We start from the raw sequence: 18,853 nt of genomic DNA on the forward strand, positions 1-18,853 counted from the left end.
ATTCAATTACATCCGATTGCAGTATACGAAAACACTTTCAAGCTTAGAAAATTAAGGTAAATCTAAAAAATGATGCCTCGAATGCAGCGTCGGCTCCCGGAATTGAGTTTCGAATTTCATTGACTATATCTATACCCGAAAGCGGGGTGCATGCGCGTGTGAACGGGGGCGTTCCTAACGGGGAATTATCGAACCACTGCTACACCGTTCTCCATTTTTCTCCCATTCAAATTGCCATCGCCCCTTCATACAAATGGTTCTCAAATAAGGGGAATCACCCAATCAAATGTCAATCCATGATCAATAAATCACATGCTGATATATTCATTATGCACCACGTGAATTTCACTTGCAACCCCAGAGAATCTTATCAAAAAGAAAAAAATAAAAGAAAAGATGATAGCGCATGCTCTAGCGTCGCGTCGCGAATCTACCTGGAATCTACCTGGTAAAAATCGATTTCGCGTAATCAACGACTCTAGTTGTCACTGGAAAAGGGAGGGGCGAGAGGGTGGGGGGAGGGGGTGAAGCGTTGGACGGAGGGGCGGTTAGTTCCAGGAAGTGAAATAGAACCGTGATGGTTTGCGCGAGCGAACCCCGGATAAGGACAATAATTCCCCGGCCGTTATGACATGGTATATTAGACATTAAGGCAGCCAATGGTGGCGCGTTTGCTCGGCGCAGCTCCGCCTATAAGGGGCCTTCTGGAGCGTTTTTAAACGGCGGAAATAGCCCTCCCCTCTGCCGCCCTTCGTTCCTCTCCTGCTCTCCTCTCTTTCTGCTCGCTAGCCTTTACCACCACTCTCTCCTTTAACTGGCGGCTCTCTTTCCCGTCAAGACCGGGCTCTCCCTCGGCCGCTGCCATCTCCCTTTCGTTCTCTATCGAATAGACAACACGACGCGGAGTGCAGGTGCCACGCCGCGCGCCGCCGGGACGCCCAACGTTGTTTCCCTCCTTTTCCGTGTACAGGTGAACCCGGCCAACCACGTGCTCCGTACACGCGCGTATGGGTGCTGTCTCTACGAACCGACTGCCACGTTCATATTGGACAGAGATGAACGCATTGCGCGAACACGCCAGCGGGACAGAGATAGAAATTTAGAGAAAGAGAGAGAAAGGTTGGTGGAGGCACTGCCTTCTGACCGGAGGAGGGCTATTCCGACGATAGAGAGAAAGAAAGAGAGATCTAGCAGTTCCTTTCAATTCTATCCTGTCCTCTGCCTCCTCCACTACGCGGCCGACATCGCAGAATCTTCTTCCGTCACTTTTCACCCACCAAACTCACCCCCGTCTTTCGGATTCTACTTATCTTTAGTGGATCTCTATCGCTTTTTGCGAGCTGAGATGGGACACGACCAATCAGACGTGAATTCGTTCAAAGTCTCAACTTGGCAGATTAGGATAATTGAACGAATGATTTAGTACAGAAAGGATCAACAAGTAGCTATTTGGTCCCCCAAACTGGAAATACTGGAAATGAGTGCACTAGCCACCTGATAATTCTCTGTTACAATCGCCCATTCTCTCACCTAGATAGCCAATGAATCTTTAACTGTGTCACATAAACGAACGAACTGTGAAGAATGCATGCAGGCCCGATAATTTCCCGTTACCTAGAAAGTCGCACCTCTGCAGCTCCGAAAGCGAGAAATTATCGAGCGAATTATCTGCAACGTGTTGAATTATCAAAGAATAATTTCTTCTAAACTGTTATAACGCGTCGGATTATTCGTAAGAAAATTACTTACATAATCGTTCCACTGCACTGTCAAACATAGTTGTACAACTACCATGAGTATGCACTTGAAAATGACACGTGCAACAGTCACGATAAGGATGTCGCCGACGATCCCGTGTAAGTTTGTCTTCTACTGCAATTTTTTCCAACTATCTGATCCTGATAATTAAATCTATCGTTACACAAGCTTATCTATGACTCATTTATTATACCGTGCTGATCGCCTAAACGAATCACTTTCAAGTCGCTGCGTAATGTTTTTCATTAAGCGGAACTTATTAAAAATATAACTTTTGGAATTTTATTTGTTTAATAAAATATTATGCTACAATTAGGTATTTTAAACCATTATTTGATGTGAAATAGAAAATTAAATTAAAATCAAGGTTTCTCTTCACGGTCCGCCGTCCGAGGGCTAATCTCGCAACGAGGCGCTAAGTATTGTAAATACATCCAGATATAACGATATATTTTAAAAATAAATTTATTTCTTATCGTATCTATGAAGAGCTTATTTTATATACAAAATATTCTTTACTAATTTCTCTTCAAGCCACTTTTCAGATTACTTTATCCGCTATCTCCTGATTAGACCGGTTAATCAAGGTTCTACTATACAAACGGGAACTGGATAATCTGCTGATTGATACTATTTGAAACATTAAGGAAATAAATAAAGGAAATGCTACCGAACGGCTTAACAAAACCGCACGTTGTATTTGAACACCTGTAATCACGCTTTCCTTCGGCTGTAAACCTACTTGGCGATCGTGAAATGTTGCACCGTGCTGCATTTCCTGTCGACTTCATCGTCCAACGATTTTATTATCGTACACCATGCACAGGTACGTACGCGCATACCTACACGCAAAACAAACGTGCACAAACACAAAACGAAACAGAAAGAATAGAACGATATCCAATAACAAAAACTTTGATTGAAAAACTGCGAATTCTGCGACGATAGATTTATTTTTAATGTAGACTGTTCGCAATTTCTGCTTTGAATGATAATTCGAGTAGAAATCACTTATAGAATCCATTGAAAATGAAAAATGGCCTTCCCTCTGGGTAAAAACAAATTAAAAAATTATAATTCGTTGATATTGCATAAGTTAATCATTTAGTTAGATCATATTTTTCATTAGTCACACGTTTCAAATATAAGTTCGTAGAAATATTGAAAATGATGTAGAGCTTTGCTCGACTTTGATCACAACCAAATCGTATTTTATAGTACATATACGAGCTGTCGTTCTAATCCTGGAGCAATATTAATATTAATTTAGTAATTAGTCTTCTTGTCGCTATACTTTTCATGAAACGAATTAATTGTCAATAAAATTCAATAAAAACCACTCATACCGGTGCATGTTATAACTGGGACAAATAAAAAAGCAGATTTATTTTTTCCAGTTGGGTATCTGTAATAAATTTAAAATATTCTACAATATTTTCATAGTATATTGAATTAAAAAACTGAGAAACTTGTTTACTGAAATTTAGATAAAATTTATCAATGGAATGTTTATATTGAATTTTGGGTAAATAAAGTTCAATCATTATTCTTGTTTATTTTATAATTCTTTTTTTAATTCCTTTTATTATTTTAAAGAAATTTTATTTTAATAAACACAATTTGTTCCCATTTGAATTCGGTTTGTCAATGTTATGTACCAGCAATCAACTCGAGGATTGCAGATCACAAAATTATTTATTTATAACACACAGAGGACAAGATAAATCCCGATGCTTAATAAATTATACAATCACTTGGTTACATCACCTTCTAGGTGATGAAGTGTTAATAACTATATTATGAATGACATCGCACATCAAAGTCCATTATTGATATCAAGTGTCAGAGAAATGAACGGTGTGATGACTCGTATGAACAAATTCTAACAACTTGAATACGATTATTCCGCTTTATCAAACTGCTCGTTAATTTAACATATCTCATGTCGACTTTGTAATTATTTCACACAATGTAGTAATCTCATTTAACCTATGACACGAGAAAAACTTGTTTAACTCGTATGGCAGAGCTCAATCAATTTCGACCGCGACCTCTAAAATATCTTTTTTATTTCAATCAGAAATTTCCAAAAATTTCATTAGTAAACCATTCAGGGATGAAAATACTTTGAAAGAATTCGAACTGTTATATTGCCACATGAAAAATTTTCCACTCCTGCAGCATCGTCCGCGGCAATATAACGAGAGTCTACTGTACTTGTAAAGGGTTGCAAAGGGTTCAAGATACGAACGTTGAAAATTTGAAAGAAAAGTTCCTATCAAACGGCACGTGTAGTAAACCTTTTCTGTTCAAAGACAAGCGACAACAAAGAGGATGCAATTTTAGCTGCAAATTCACGAATTTTCTGCTCGACGATCGCAACGAGGATCTCGTGTTACATAGAGAAACGCAGAACGTCCCCACCTACCTTTCGACCACTGGCCAGCTTCGATGGACATGCATCACGGCATGCATCGCTTTTACGGGGGACAGCTTTAGAGACGGGCTTTGTATCAATGATACCGTTGTGTCGCCTACGTAATCGAAACCCAACCCGTGCGCTGACGAGGGTCTGTTTCGATGACAAGAGACACGTAGTCGAGCCGGGTATCGTTCACAGGACCACTCTTGCACGTGTACAACAAAAACAAAGATGATATACTTTCGTTCTTTCTATGCAAAAACTACAACCGTATAGGGAAAAATTAGAGCTTTGCAAAAATTAGAATTTAAAAAGGAAAAATAGAGAATTTGATAAAATATGAAATATTGAGAATTTTAAAAAATTTGAAAGATTCGAATTAATCAGTTTGTCATTATATATTTTTATTTCCTTGTAATCGAGTATAATTCGTTCGATGGAAAGTTGATCTAATTTCATAAAAAGAGACTCGATCGTTTCCAGATATCCGTGAATATAAATACCTGATTTCTAATCTAAGAAAGTTGCAGACGTTTCGTCTACGCAATCCTCGCGCACTCGACGTTTTACGTGGATTTCAATAAAAGTGATATAACCGAAACCCTTTGCAACATTTCTTTTCCCTACTATAAAAATAGTAAACGTGAAATCGCAATAAGTTCCAGCGGAAAGAGTCGAATGAAGGAACGGTCGTGAACGCAGCAGCTTTTACGAGACAGGACATTTCGGAAGCAGTAAAATTCTATCCTGTCAAGCGTTCGCATAAAATCCATCCTAGCTTCGGCTACTGTACGCAAACAGACAAACGTACTTTTGATTCGAAAGAAAAGTGAGTATGCACGCGGGAATACGCAAGTGGGCGTCTACTGGGTGTTTCAAGAAAGAGTGGAAATACATCTTTAGTTAATTGTTAAGTTATAAGATGATACTGCTTATATATTTTATTTATGAGCAGTAATTAATAATCAATTACTCTCTCGTTATTTAAAACATACCTCTCGAAACTCTTAAATGCAGATTGGCAGCTGAGGTACAAAGGGTTAATGAAACACGGCTGAAGCGTACTATGTTACAAACGCATTGCCGAGCATCGAATAATTCACGCTCGACTGGAACGGCTAACAATGAGTAACCATACACCAGGCATGGCCGAATTAACAGGATCGCGATACGAAAACTATGACGTCACGGGAGGCAACGCAACGCGAACCGACGAGACGCACCGCGTCGCGGCATTAAATCCGCCAGCCATTGCCTCGCTCTGAAATATACAAACCGGCACACAATGAGCACTGAACGAGGGACCATAAACACCCCCGGAGAAGACTGCTCGAGATGCCGTGAAGATCGTTGCCCTCCGGGTAGAGAGTTGAAGTAGATGGCCGTAAAGATTTTAGGACTCTTTGGCCGGGCAAGCTAAGCAGGAATGAAAATGAAGACACCCTAGTGTTCCTCGTCAAATATTTTGCAACTACGTTGTCACGATGTTCAATTAAACAAAGAATATTAACCCTTCAACAGTTGGGTCAATCGTGACCCAAACTATAATTTTTGGACAAAAGAGTTTCATGTATTGGAAGAATAAAAATTGGGGCCTCTCTCCATGGCAAGAAAAAAGTAGCAAGTTTGATAAATGTGAATCAGTGATATAATATTTCATAGGATTTTTGTAATAGTAGGCTACCCCGAGTAGAGAAGATACGACGGGGATGAAAGTGACAGATCATTTAACCCCGTTGCCCCGTAAAAGAGATCTCGCTCGAATCACTAGACTGTGACCAACTTTACTATCCACCCTCGTTTGAGAACGGATAACCAACACCCCTGACATCCTGTCTTAAAACAGATCCAATGTGCGACTGATCGTCTAAAATCTAGTTAAATCGACAGACTTCTTTTCTATAAAACGTTCATAAGATGAAAAATTGAAGAAACTCGATTCTATTTATCAAACGTGAAAATATTCGATGACAGAATTGTTTCTAATAGGATATTCATTGAAGTTTCGACAACGATCTTGATACTTACTTGCTAATTTACGATCCATCTTTAAATTACAAATTATTTACAAAACTGTTGTACGATTTCTCGTACATTCTTGAAGATGATTGCCCACGATCGAGATCACGTTTTATAAAATCGCTTGTCATGAAACGTGCATGTGAAACGTGTAATCAACTGATGAACATCGATCAGAATAAATGGAGATCGATCGGGACGAATATTACACCTTGAAGAATTTAAGGTAACAAGGTCACTGAGAAATCGGATAATTAAACTTTGCAGAAACTTGGGCTATTATTCATTAAATGCGTCGGTGTAGCAAATGATTACACTGAATTATTAAGTTTAAAATGCAAGGTTGTTGCATACCAGATGACACGATAACATTAGAGGTGTGGCAAGGACCCGAAATCGCTGAAGCAATCGAATGGATTACGATCCCGATTTCTTTCAGCTGCTCTTTTCGGTTTGATTTTACGACTTCGTTTGCATGGCTTGTTAGGCGAATGCCCCACGTGTTAGTGAACCGAATAGCCTCCTTCCACTCGTTTCTCTTGGAAGTTTATCCTTTGTATTACGAGGCTCCTTGTTGGGGATGTCAGTGACGCGAAAATACGATCCTCTTCTCGAAACTATACAAACACAGAATTGAATTCGAGTGTTCATGATTTAAGGAGAAACGGACGTAATTTTTTTTTTTTCGAAATTTTTCTCAATAAATAACAAGAAGAAAGAAGTGCTTAATTTGTTTATCTATTTAACATAATTCAGTTTCATTAAAATCAAAGAAGAACACTTCAAGAGATTGCTTATTAGCAAATGGGTATTAATGTATTTAGTACCCACTTATCTTAATTTAGACACACTAGCAAGACGGCTTATCCGAGATGAGTCATTAAGGATCAAAGGCTTATTAACTGCTTTTCAATCAATAATCGCACCCATCAAGAACTCCATTAACAGGCTTCCGGTTGGTTAGGTGTTAATAGGAGATGATTCTCAAGAAATCGTAAATGAGTTATTATGTACGTCAGATATCACGAAATATATTAAAAGTAAATAAACACGAAGATATAGACTGTCGATTTCAAATAATTATAAATATCAAATTAACTCATTTTAAAACACTAAATGAAACATTTATTTTATCCGATTTGTATACAAAGAATTTCGTATTTTAAAAAATGAGTTAACTTATAAGACAGCATTAAAAATGAAAATATAAGTTCAGCAAAATATACTTCAAGTGACCGGACTTTTCTAATGCTATAGAAAAATTATTATGTTTCTACTTCAAGTATTGTTTCTGTAACCGTTCCATTCTAGTTGCGATTAATAATTATGCGGTTACGACTCCTCAGAGTTCATAGAATCATCCATTATTTCTACTATGGTCTAACTGTCCGTTTTGAGCTATCAATATTCCAGCAATATTCCAGAAATTACAGCAGTGGCACGAAACAGTGATGTGTAATGCAAAATAGTTCTAAACACTTTAATAATCAGAAATCTACTATAAATTTTTTAACGAATTAAATAAAATTAAAAACTCCCGTACCTCACTGCAACACCCAAGAACACCCCCACGAAAGTGTATGAAATTAAAAATATTTAATTAAAAATGTGTATTCAAAAATTTAGACTTTGAGAAATATTAAGGGTGCAAATTGTTCATGCCTACTGCATAAAGATTAAAGTTCATACTATCTAATCACTAACAATAATTAACGAAAACAAAAAATTCTGTAAAATTTTGTAGGATAAGATAAGCATTGTGGCAACAGTTCTCTTAAGCATTCGAGGTTACTGTTTCCTGTCGTCTTCGATGTTGCGTGCTCAGCTGATAGAATCGATTGATTTGACTGACCGTACTCGGAAATCATCAATGCTTAACTGTTCCTGGGATTGAACGTTCAAAGACCATTAGGGAGGTGGTTGTAATAATATGCTTATGATATGAAAGTCGCAGGTAAACTTCAGTAGATTTTATTTCTTCGATTAACCTACATATTAATAGACAAGATGATTCGCCTAACTTGATCATTTGAAATAATAATAAAATTATTCATTACGTACATGAAATACCTTTAATCTTTAATTAAAAAGGAAGACGAAAAGACACAAAATTATTCAGTGCACTTAATATTATTCACAACTGATGGTGAGTGCACAAACGATAAAATATATGAAATTTCGATCAGTGTTTGAATAAAAAAATCGTGCACCGAACAGTGAAGCCTGCGTTATGAGGAGATCGTATAAAGGGGATGGAAAATGGGAACGCGAAGTGGCGATAGAGGAAAAGAAAAGGAAAAGAAAGGCGTAATAAAACTCAGTGGAGTCAGCGGTTATAAACTGAATTCTTGGGATGTCCTATAGCTAGACATAGAAGGTTCCCCTGCACAAGGACTAAAATCTGTGAGTAGGAAGAAAAGAAGGTTGCACCCGTACCAAATTCAACTACTAAACTCGCCTAATTTTAATTTATGAATTTTTATGAATGACGAATTTGAAAACTGGCGACACACCTACCATATATGTATAACAAATGTAATGCAATTAATCTTGTAAATAAGTGGTTATTAGAAAACACAGTCTGACAATACTTATTTGAGCAAAGCAAGATAAGAAAATCTTGTTATAATTCTTACGCGTTTAATAGTTTGTATCTAACATTAAACGAAATCACCTTTCCAAGTAGTCTACGTTTATGGAGTTACTTTCTAATTTCCACGGTGTTACGTTTGTGAAATTGCTTTTCCGCCGTTACGATCTTCGTGAGAGTTTTAACGTCAACACGAAGACATTACCGCAATAGACAAGTAATGTAATAATAAAAGTTAGTTAATTACTGCAGCAATGCACTGCGTTTCGAGTTAACCTTTTTATTTCAAGCGACAATGTTAATTAATACGAAGACTGAACCATTTTCATTTCAAAGATTATCAAAAAGTATTTTTTCTATTTCTTTAAATGACTCGTTTTTTCTGCAAAAATCTTCAATTTACAAAAAGGAACAAGCAATAATTTCTGTTTTAAATCAAGAATAAAAATTGCACTTTTAACCTGTTCTAAAAAGAAGAAATTGTATTTACTATTTAAAAAAAAGATATTGGACTTCGCTTAAAATTTTTTGTTGGCTTAATTTTACTATTAATACTATTTCAAATAATTCATATTATTTCGATACGTTAACCACGTTAGGTGATTATTTTGATCGGGCCAATCATGAAATGACAAAACGGCATATCGAGACGTGCCGTATGCGGTATTATTGAGATTTCGCGGATAATCGATCCTTTCCTGTAACGATTGGAACTTTTACGCTTTCACATTCTCCCGATTCGGTAATGGGAAAGCCAGCTATAAAAAAGGAAATCATTTTGCTATTGACAAACGCCAAGTAAAAGCACTGCGCTTCAAATAATTCTTCACATTTATTAGATAGCAAATTTGAAGTAGATACTTGGATAATCTTGTATTCTTCACTTTTCCTTCTGTATTACGCGAAAGAATATGAAAGCGTTCTTCTGTTTCATAATTCAACATCGAAATAAATTGTAAGGGATCAATCAGACCATAACATCATTGGGAACACGTTGATATTAAGTTCTCTAGGTGTTCTGTATTAGATACCATTTTTCCAAATCACTGATTTTGCCATCATTTCAGAATAATCAAAATTTTGTAGATAATTATTTATTAGGGGAAAAGTTCGCCCAGCACATATGTAATTTAGTCGACATTGTCCAGAAATGTATTTGATTAATGATTACTATTATAATAATCAGTAATATTAGAATGATACATACTAATTTGCTAATTAGTGATGCTTAAGGTATTTATATATCTTGTGATTGCAGTATTATTAATATTAATGATTTTCTTTTTTACTGATTACTGGTAATTACCCACAAAATTAGAATAAATTAAAACATTGTAAAAATACATTGTGATACAAGTTGATGGCGTAACAGAAGCGTTAATCGCAAATTACACTCCCTATCTGCTTCGCTATATCCTTCGGAACGTTCAAGCTTGCGGACGGGTGCAATCATTATCTACCCCGGGCTAAACGCGGACTTATTGCCTGTTAATGGTGTTTGTGCGATGAAGCCATAAACTATCCACCTCTTTCTACACGAGGGGTTACAATGAATATCTCATTTCACTCTTGAACCTTAGTAATCGGCGATAATTACCGGAATTATTAGGTTCTAACATATCAAATAGCCGATTTCGAAACATAGAAAGTGAGATCTAATCTCATGACATAAAAGTCTTACAAAGTAACACCTATGGCATATCAGTTGCCATAAAAATGCCTACACAAACATTTTTGATTAATATTCCTAATATAAATGAATTTATCGTCAAGTGAATAAAAAGAAATTAATTTGAATTTTTTAGAATCATTTCTGTCTAAAAATAAATTTTATCGTGTTCCTTATTTTTTACACTTTCAATTAACTTTCACTTCCTATAAGTGCATTTCCTTTTTACTTTTCCTATTCTATTTTTTTCAAAGAATTTGTCCTAAACTGTGTTAGTTTTGAATTTCCCATTTTTTTTTATTGCACCCCCATAAGGCAAACTTATTATCCATCTACTACCGAACCGGAGTTAAATGAAAAATTTAATTGAAATGAAATTACAATTTGAAATGAAACAAAAGAACGAGAACAGCCGGGATAGATCAGTACATCATGACCTACCCTCACGTGTAGTACTGACACGAAAACACCGAAACGGTACCCAAGGAAGTCGTAAATGGCGGGGAACAGTGCCACGCGACCCTTACGAACACTGCACCAGCCGCTCGTGTAATAAGATCGAGGTTAACCCTCCGTTTAGTCCTGAACGCGTGAAGGTCTATAAAAGGGCTGATGAGATTTTGTAAGTTGACTACCTATCAATGCGGACGTCGTCGATTGCGGTAGCCGAGAAAGAAGAAAGAAAGCCGACCAGACTGTACTGGAGATTTACGAGTCAGAATTTCGAGAAGGTCGGTGCTAAAGGCATCGCCGAAGATCGTAAAATTTTCGAGAGTTCGATGACAAGAAGAAAAGCATTTTCTGGGTAACCACAAAACCGTTCATTTCTGATTATCTTTCCGGGAATGATCGTTATAAATCAAACATGTGGCAACTGAAAGTTTTTAATTTTGATTTTGTGGATCGAACAAAATGGAAGTGAATTTTGAACAAAGAACTAAACTTGTCAGACAGACTGTTATACGATTTTTCTTAAGAAAAAGTATACATATAGTATAATTGGAAGAGCAGCCTAATTGCAATTGCACCAAGGCGAGATTTATACACAAAACAAGGAACACCATAAAAAAAGCACTAATCTGTTCTGTTATCGTGAATGTTTATCTCTGGAAGTCGTGCACTATTAGTCAAAGAATTAATATTTCTTGCAATATTACAGGCAAGATCTTGCAGGATCACGAATTAATCTTTACAACCGATCAAACGCCTGCTGTTCGCTAAAAAGCATTCTTTCGTTTTATTGAAAGAATAAAATCAGCTTGAGCACCTATGAATTTCGTACGATCTCCTCTTTTCTACACGATGCTACTTTTTTCTCTTGTACTTCGTGTCGAATGCCTTAGTACCAAAGAAATTATGTCGCTCGTAAAACATTATCAGGATATAAATTGAGACCCTCTGATTTGTTTTGATATATCAGGAATCATGTATACACGCTAATGACAGTAACGAAGTTGTAAATCGAAATACTTAAGAATCATTAGATTTCGAATTTCAACTTTGAGTAATTACATGTTAGCTCATTTATTATGTGGTTATTAGGATACTTATAAAAATGTTCAAATGCCATCTAATGTGATGTACATTTACCATATAAAAAAAGAAGCCGTAACATGAAAATTAACTAACACCAATTTCATAATATAATAATGTTGAAGAAAATCTACAGTCTGTATATTATAGAGGGAAATCTTAATGACATGTGTCAATTACGTGTTTGAAACTTCTTTGGACTGCTGAGAAACCATCCGATTATCAGGAAACGATTCTTAAATAGAATCAAAGGAATAATTATTGTTATCTGCCTACTAAATAACGAAACACAGCAATTAAATGGATAGTACCAAGAGCTCGAGTCGTTAATTATAATCAGTTATTAGCCGAATGTTTTCGACCGGTAGCATAACGAACACGTATTCGTAACTGAAAGAAGAAATTCAAGAAATTATCTTTATGAAGAAGAAAAGAAAAAGAAAAAAAAAAGTAGTTATGAGAACGAGCAGTTGTAAATGCCACGCGTCAGATGGCTGAGTCGCGCGGCCTCACGTGCGATTCAAAATGGCGACGACTGAACGTCTGGTGTATACACGTAAACGAAGGGAAACCGATGTTACGTTTTCACCAAGCATGTTCTTTGTCGGCATAACAACGAGGAACGTGTTATTAAAAGGCCCGTGCTTGATGCCTCCAAGTGCAAGCTCGTAAAGAGAAACTTTACAACCCCGTATACCGGCTATAATAACCCCTAAGTTCAGCAACGATTCAGCCCGAGCCGATGAACGCTTCAGGTACTCTCTTCCAAACCGACCATGCCACTTTTCCATTAGCAACGATGATACAGAGAGATACCGTGTTAATTTCATGATCGTCGATCCGTGGAAACGCGCGCGGATTGTAAATCAATTAACCAGTTTATGACTTTTTATGTGTACGAGAGTATCGTAAACCGAGAATCGAAAGCCATCTGAATGAACTACGAAAAGAAACGACATCGGGTACCTTGAGAAATTTCGTTATTAATGATTTTCAAAAAGCGACATACGCGTTCGACTTTTTATTTGGTGTAATTCCACGGGTATTTAACACCGTATTTTGTCCAGTTTTATTCGTGAGATATCCTTGGTCCTACCGTAAGAAGCTGTTTATAGCGGCAAAAACTAATTATTTCAAATGTTATATTTTAATTTACCCAAGACCGATATTAACACTAATAACGACACCCATGGTCGCCTATTCGTTTCATTAAAAAGAAAATTGGGGACAGATGATCCTTGAGCGAACATATACGACAGATCTGACTGTAATTCCGTTTACGAATTGGATGATTTCCGTTGTTTCGCGATCGTAAAAAATTTTATCATCGTCCTGATAGTTATCCCGGTGAAAAGTTGTTAGGGAATTTGGTCTGAATCCTGACCAGACAGAGCCCGGGACTGGCCGGTACGCGTCGACTCAACTTTAGTGGTTATCCATCGCGCAGACTTTAGCCTCCTTCGGACCGTTTACGTCTGTGAACAAACTATTTCGTCCCGAAAGCGAGCAAAATAACGATAAGTTTTAAAAACGAGCCAGATCGTAAAAGCAAGACCGAGCTCCCAGGTTTTGGCTTTGGTTATAAGTTCGTATTATATTAGCTGGCTTCGAACGACCCGTCGACCAATGGGGGACGCTCGTAAAACCAGGGTTAACATTCGGTCGGGTTGTCAAGTGAAAGAGCGGCTTGAATTTCGTTGGGATCACTGTGAACGACATTATAAGTACGTTCTCGGTCGGTTATACCAGGCGTTCACAGACTTTCCTGCAAATTAGAGGAATCGGCTAACCCTTTACCGCATGCTATACCGTCAAGCCGAATCACTACCCTTACCGGATATAGAATAATCTGATCGATAGCAAATAAGATAGGTCTGCACAATTTCACATGGAATAATTTCACCCTTTCTGTTCAAGGTTGGCTCGTTTGTATCCGAAGGGAATTCCAACTTTTTCCTTATACTTGTTGTTCCCGATTAATTCTTTAAATATTCATCTCGAGGAACAGTTATACATGAAACTAGAGCCCTTAAAGAGTAAGGAATTTTTGCAGACTTCTTTGAAGAGCTAAAAATAATAACAAAATTAGTCATGGACGTACACGATCCAAGTTATCCAGGAAAGTTGCAAAAAATATTTTATTGCTTTGTATTTCATTCATGCTCCGATTTGTTCCATAAAAATTTCGTTGTACTCGTTTGTTTGTCAACGTATCAGCAATTAAAGCGATAAATCAGGAAAACTATAGGTAATCAATAAGAAGCGACACGATTTCGAAGAACCAGAGAACAGTGCTGGAATTGTCCATGGGAATAATGAATGATCTTTCATTAAGCGGACGTCGTGAAATAATATTTTGCACGGTGATTGCAAACGATCAAATGGTTCGTATATGCGGCTAAATAGCAGTCTCCTGATCGAGTGTAACTGAATACCAGTCTTTGTCTTTGGGGCTTGCAACAGGGGAGGTCTCTTTATCTGGCAATTATAATATCTTCTATAATTATTTCACTTTATTGCTTATTTGATACTGCGTGAATCTGCACAGTGATATTTTGCGAGGAAGGTTAATCTTTGGAAATTAAATTGAATTTTATTACAAAGCACTGAGTTCTTCAAGAAAGAAAATAACAGAGCAAGGATAAAAAAGGAGGAGAAAATATTTTGGATAACTTATATCTGATTTTTTGTTTCCATCTATGATGAAAGGTTGATATCAAGTACACAGGAATTTTCTGAAGAGATAGAAAAATAGGTGTGAAAATAAGAAAAGAAATTCAAATATAATTAACTATTCATCTCCTGCGTTTAATATTTAGTTATTCTCAAACGCAGAAGTACGTAAATTAACGTGAAAAAATGATCGTGAACTTCAACGATCCGATAAGAATTTCGAAGAATATCTCTAAAATCAAATTAAGACATTAAATTAAGCAGGAGATAAGCAATTAATGAGCATATGGGTACAATTAGCGGTAATGTAGGCAATATATACGATGCGTTTCGGAATACAGTATGTCTAATAAAAGCGTGACCGGCATAATTTCTAAATTATTCCTTACTATAATTCGTAAAAACTTACATATATACTATTCCATTTCAACTTCAAGGCTTTTTATATTAATAAGGTGCCCGGACCTTACTATTGTTCGTAATTACTATGCATCTTCAAGGCATACTTTTCAGACAAACAATCGAATTAATTATTTCAAAATAAAATAAGTTTAGTTTTGAACATCCTTTCACGAGTATAAAAGAAGACTATAACATTTTTGCTTGCAAAAAAAGTGCAACAGAGAAACTAACTGATGAAGCTTGAAGTTATAAAAATCGTAAGACAAAAAATTTACAAAGTGATAATCATTGTCCAAATAAAATGATCACTAATAGCAGCCTTTTTAACCGACAAATACAAAAGGCGCGTTAGTCACAAATAAGTTTATCTATGTAGCAAATGTAACTCGAAAAAATGAAATGGCTAAATTACCATTCCTAGTCTTTTCATCGAATTTTCTGACCACACTTGTGTATGAACCGGACCGTAAATTCAATGAATAAATGAATAATCTGAAATATCCTGTTGAATAATGAAGCAGATCTGTAATTTATTTGAACATTATTAATTGACTTTAATAAGAGTTTAAATTTGTCTAACTGAAAATAACAAGAGTTTGCGTTAAATTAAGAAATCTCAATTACACTCGAGAACTCGTCACGGATGTTACGATATATTTATATAGTTTTTGATTAAAGGTTAATCAATCTTGATTTCGTGAGTGAAAGGCGTCGTTCGTAATAAGGTGTACAACAATTTACGAGAGATTCAACACCGCAAGGAAATGCCAGAAAAGTCCTGAAGGGAAACGAAACTAGAGTTTCTCTTAATAATTCATTGCTTTGCATTATTGAACTCGAAACTTTCTAGTCACTTCGTGACGGTATAAAGGATGATGCTGCTCCTCGAGCATCGGGTGAATTTTATGGGTGAAGGGGGTGACTAGAAATCGGAGCAAGCAACAGGTAGGCAATTCTAGTGTTCATCGTATACATACATATACATTACATATATATATTCATTGCAGTAAATAGCCGATGAACATGCATATCAAGTACACAACCGATTCAATGCCGCCCGTATCATGCTCCGCCCTTGATGAAAGTCGCCAATTTTTATTGGCCTCTGAATGCCTTTTCTTAGTGTAAAAAATATTTCTGCATGGTAATTTAACGATGAATAAAAGGTTAATAATAACCTTTCGTAATTACGTACCCGTATTTAAAATAGTTATAATTTATGTTAATTTTAATCCTTATTATATTATTTGCAAAAATATCTTCTTTGTCAATGACTTTCGTAAAAGTAGCATAGGTCTACTGTTTTTTCATTTTTCAAGTAAAAAAGAAGAAGGAAAAGTGAAAATTGTTGTATCACTCACCGCTCTGCGACTGCTGCAAATGGGTGGTGGTACCAGTGTGAGGGTGCAACGGGGGTAATTTTCTGGAAGTAGGTATACTGATGACAGCGCCTAGGTTACTGTGCACACCGTTATTGCCATGATTGCTGATAGGCGAATCTCCACTGCTGCTGTCGTAACTACCCTCGAGACTTCTAGCTGGCTGAGGAACCGAAGGAAGTCGATCACCTTCCACCCCGAATGGCGGTGGATCCACCTGCTAGTAAAAGATCAATTACGATCGGGAGTCGGCAAGATACCATGCTTGCCGAGTCGAAATTTAAATTGCATAATTTGAACCTAGCAATCGCAGCTGAGGTTCTGATAATCAAACGTAAAATTTTAGAAGGATCTGGGTTGAAATTCAAATTTAATTACGAACCCTTTCAGACAAATTGAAGCTCAGAATTTATGAAATCTCAATTTTTCCCTACTATAATTATTACATTAAAATATAGAGACATAAAAAATGGTAACTTTAGAGAATCAAGTTATTATAGAATTCATATTTCGACTGGAATTATCTGAAATTATTGTGCTCGGGGGATCCACTAAGAAATACATAGAGGCATTTCGCTTTGCACTGTAAATTGCTTAAGAGCATGATGAGATAGGAAATAATCGTGAGTTGCTACAATTATTTTCAGGCAATTGCATTATCTATGATTTCAGATCAACGTTTCGACGATTGAGGGCAATGATACTTTAGTTAACCTTTTGCATTCAAAGACACAAATACCAAATGAATATTCAAAGTAAATTTTCTCAAAAATGAAATATGCATCACTGATTTTAACAACTGAAATATCCCACAAATATATCCACTCAAGAAAATTTTCTATCAATTTCTTATTGTGTAGATGATAAGAGAAAGGAAGATGATCGTATATAATCTTTCAAAAAAAAAAAAAAAAAAAAAAAAACCTCCCTACGGAACAAAGAAGGACTAACCTCCTCGGCTGCCCTGACTCTGACTTCGTCAAGCGCCAGGGCTCTTCTCAGCGCAGTTTGTCTCGCCATCACCCGTTGCCGATCCGCTGTCAGCTTACAGCTGTCGCACTTGCAATAACGATACCTACAATATCTCTTGTGCCCTTTCACAGCGATCTTTAGCTGATGGTTGCGACAACGCGCGCAATTCGGTGGTTTGCGGGGGTTAAGTGTGCCATTTGTGGAGGAGGACGAGCTCTTTTCCAATCGAGCAGAAGCGGAGTCGTCTCCGTTCTCCATGCTGTCCTGCGAATTCTCCACACTGTCGGACACACTACCGCCGCTCAACTGTATGGGAGCCAGAGTTTCGGCTGTTTCTTTTCCCTTTTTACTCGAAAACACGAACGGCCCGCTAGTCGGGCCCTCCTTACTATTACTACGAAGAATTTCGAAGAAACGTTTCAACAGATCGCTACTGTTTCTCGTGTTAGCTTTATCCTTCCAGCATATATTTCAAATTAAACACGTCAGGTGTGATCCTTTGATACAATGGCATCGTTTTTTCGTACAATCTGAAACATAAGAAGAATAGTAAATTAGAGGTGGCGATTATCTAAGCGTTAAATAATTCCCTGCTTTTAGAGCTCTAGAATAAACGAATAACGCAACGAGTTTAATTTTTCCCAATCTCATATTTTTAAATAATTTAGAAATTATAAAAATCCTCGCTGACCTATAAGCCTATCTAAAAATGGTTATTTTATTCTAAAATACTACTGTCCCAACGTTACTATTCGACCTCAAGATTAATTCATGAATTAATAAATAAATCAAACTGATTTCGAATGAATAAACACGACTGTCATGAAACTGTTACAAATATAAAGAATCTTATAAATTTCTATCAACTATTTATCATCTTAATTAGCTGCTTGATCAGAACGAGTCTAGATTGCAAAAAAGGGATCTACATCCTGGCAAATGGAAATCAAAGTTTCTATATATAATACCAGCTAAATGGACGATTTTCTACGTGCTTCGAACTGCGTGGAAATGGAGCTACGATATTATAAGACGGACAGATTGAAATCCAAAGTGAACGGGTGAATTGATAAAAATTCGGCTTTCACAGTGGAAATAGTGCATGATAACTTGATCAGAGCAATCTCGTTCGAGCTATACGATATCTACACGTGGAATGTATTCGTCACACCACTACCGTCGGATCGCATTAGACCTATGTTAGATACCGTCGTTCAATTAGTGACCCACGGAGCCTCAAATTAAAATTCTATCGAACTGAATACGATGCCGACTGTTATCAAAGGATATTTTTTTTTTCTCATCACTGTACACTATAAATGGCACTGTTTGATGTAATTGGAGGATCATCTACTTGGATAACTTTATCACTTGATAATGATAAAGATATAAAGGCTCTAGTGTTACTTTAGGCGTGTAGTCATAATATTATATTA

General features: G+C 36.6%; 1 protein-coding gene across 1 annotated transcript in view; it reads right to left on the minus strand.

Annotated features, from left to right (window-relative positions):
- Positions 1–17,772, minus strand: part of LOC114882870 (protein doublesex-like) — a 60,569-nt gene extending 42,797 nt beyond the window's left edge. The window contains exons 1-2 of the mRNA XM_029199999.2: positions 17,397–17,772; positions 16,428–16,665 (exon numbers count right to left, since the gene is read on the minus strand). Coding sequence (XP_029055832.1) covers positions 16,428–16,665; positions 17,397–17,675 — 517 coding nt within the window. The 5' untranslated portion in view covers positions 17,676–17,772. The remainder of the gene's footprint in view (positions 1–16,427; positions 16,666–17,396) is intronic.
- Between the last annotated feature and the right edge of the window lie 1,081 nt (positions 17,773–18,853).

This window comes from Osmia bicornis, chromosome 15 (genome assembly GCF_907164935.1).
Source record: "Osmia bicornis bicornis chromosome 15, iOsmBic2.1, whole genome shotgun sequence".
In the NCBI taxonomy this organism is placed as follows: Eukaryota; Metazoa; Arthropoda; class Insecta; order Hymenoptera; family Megachilidae; genus Osmia; species Osmia bicornis.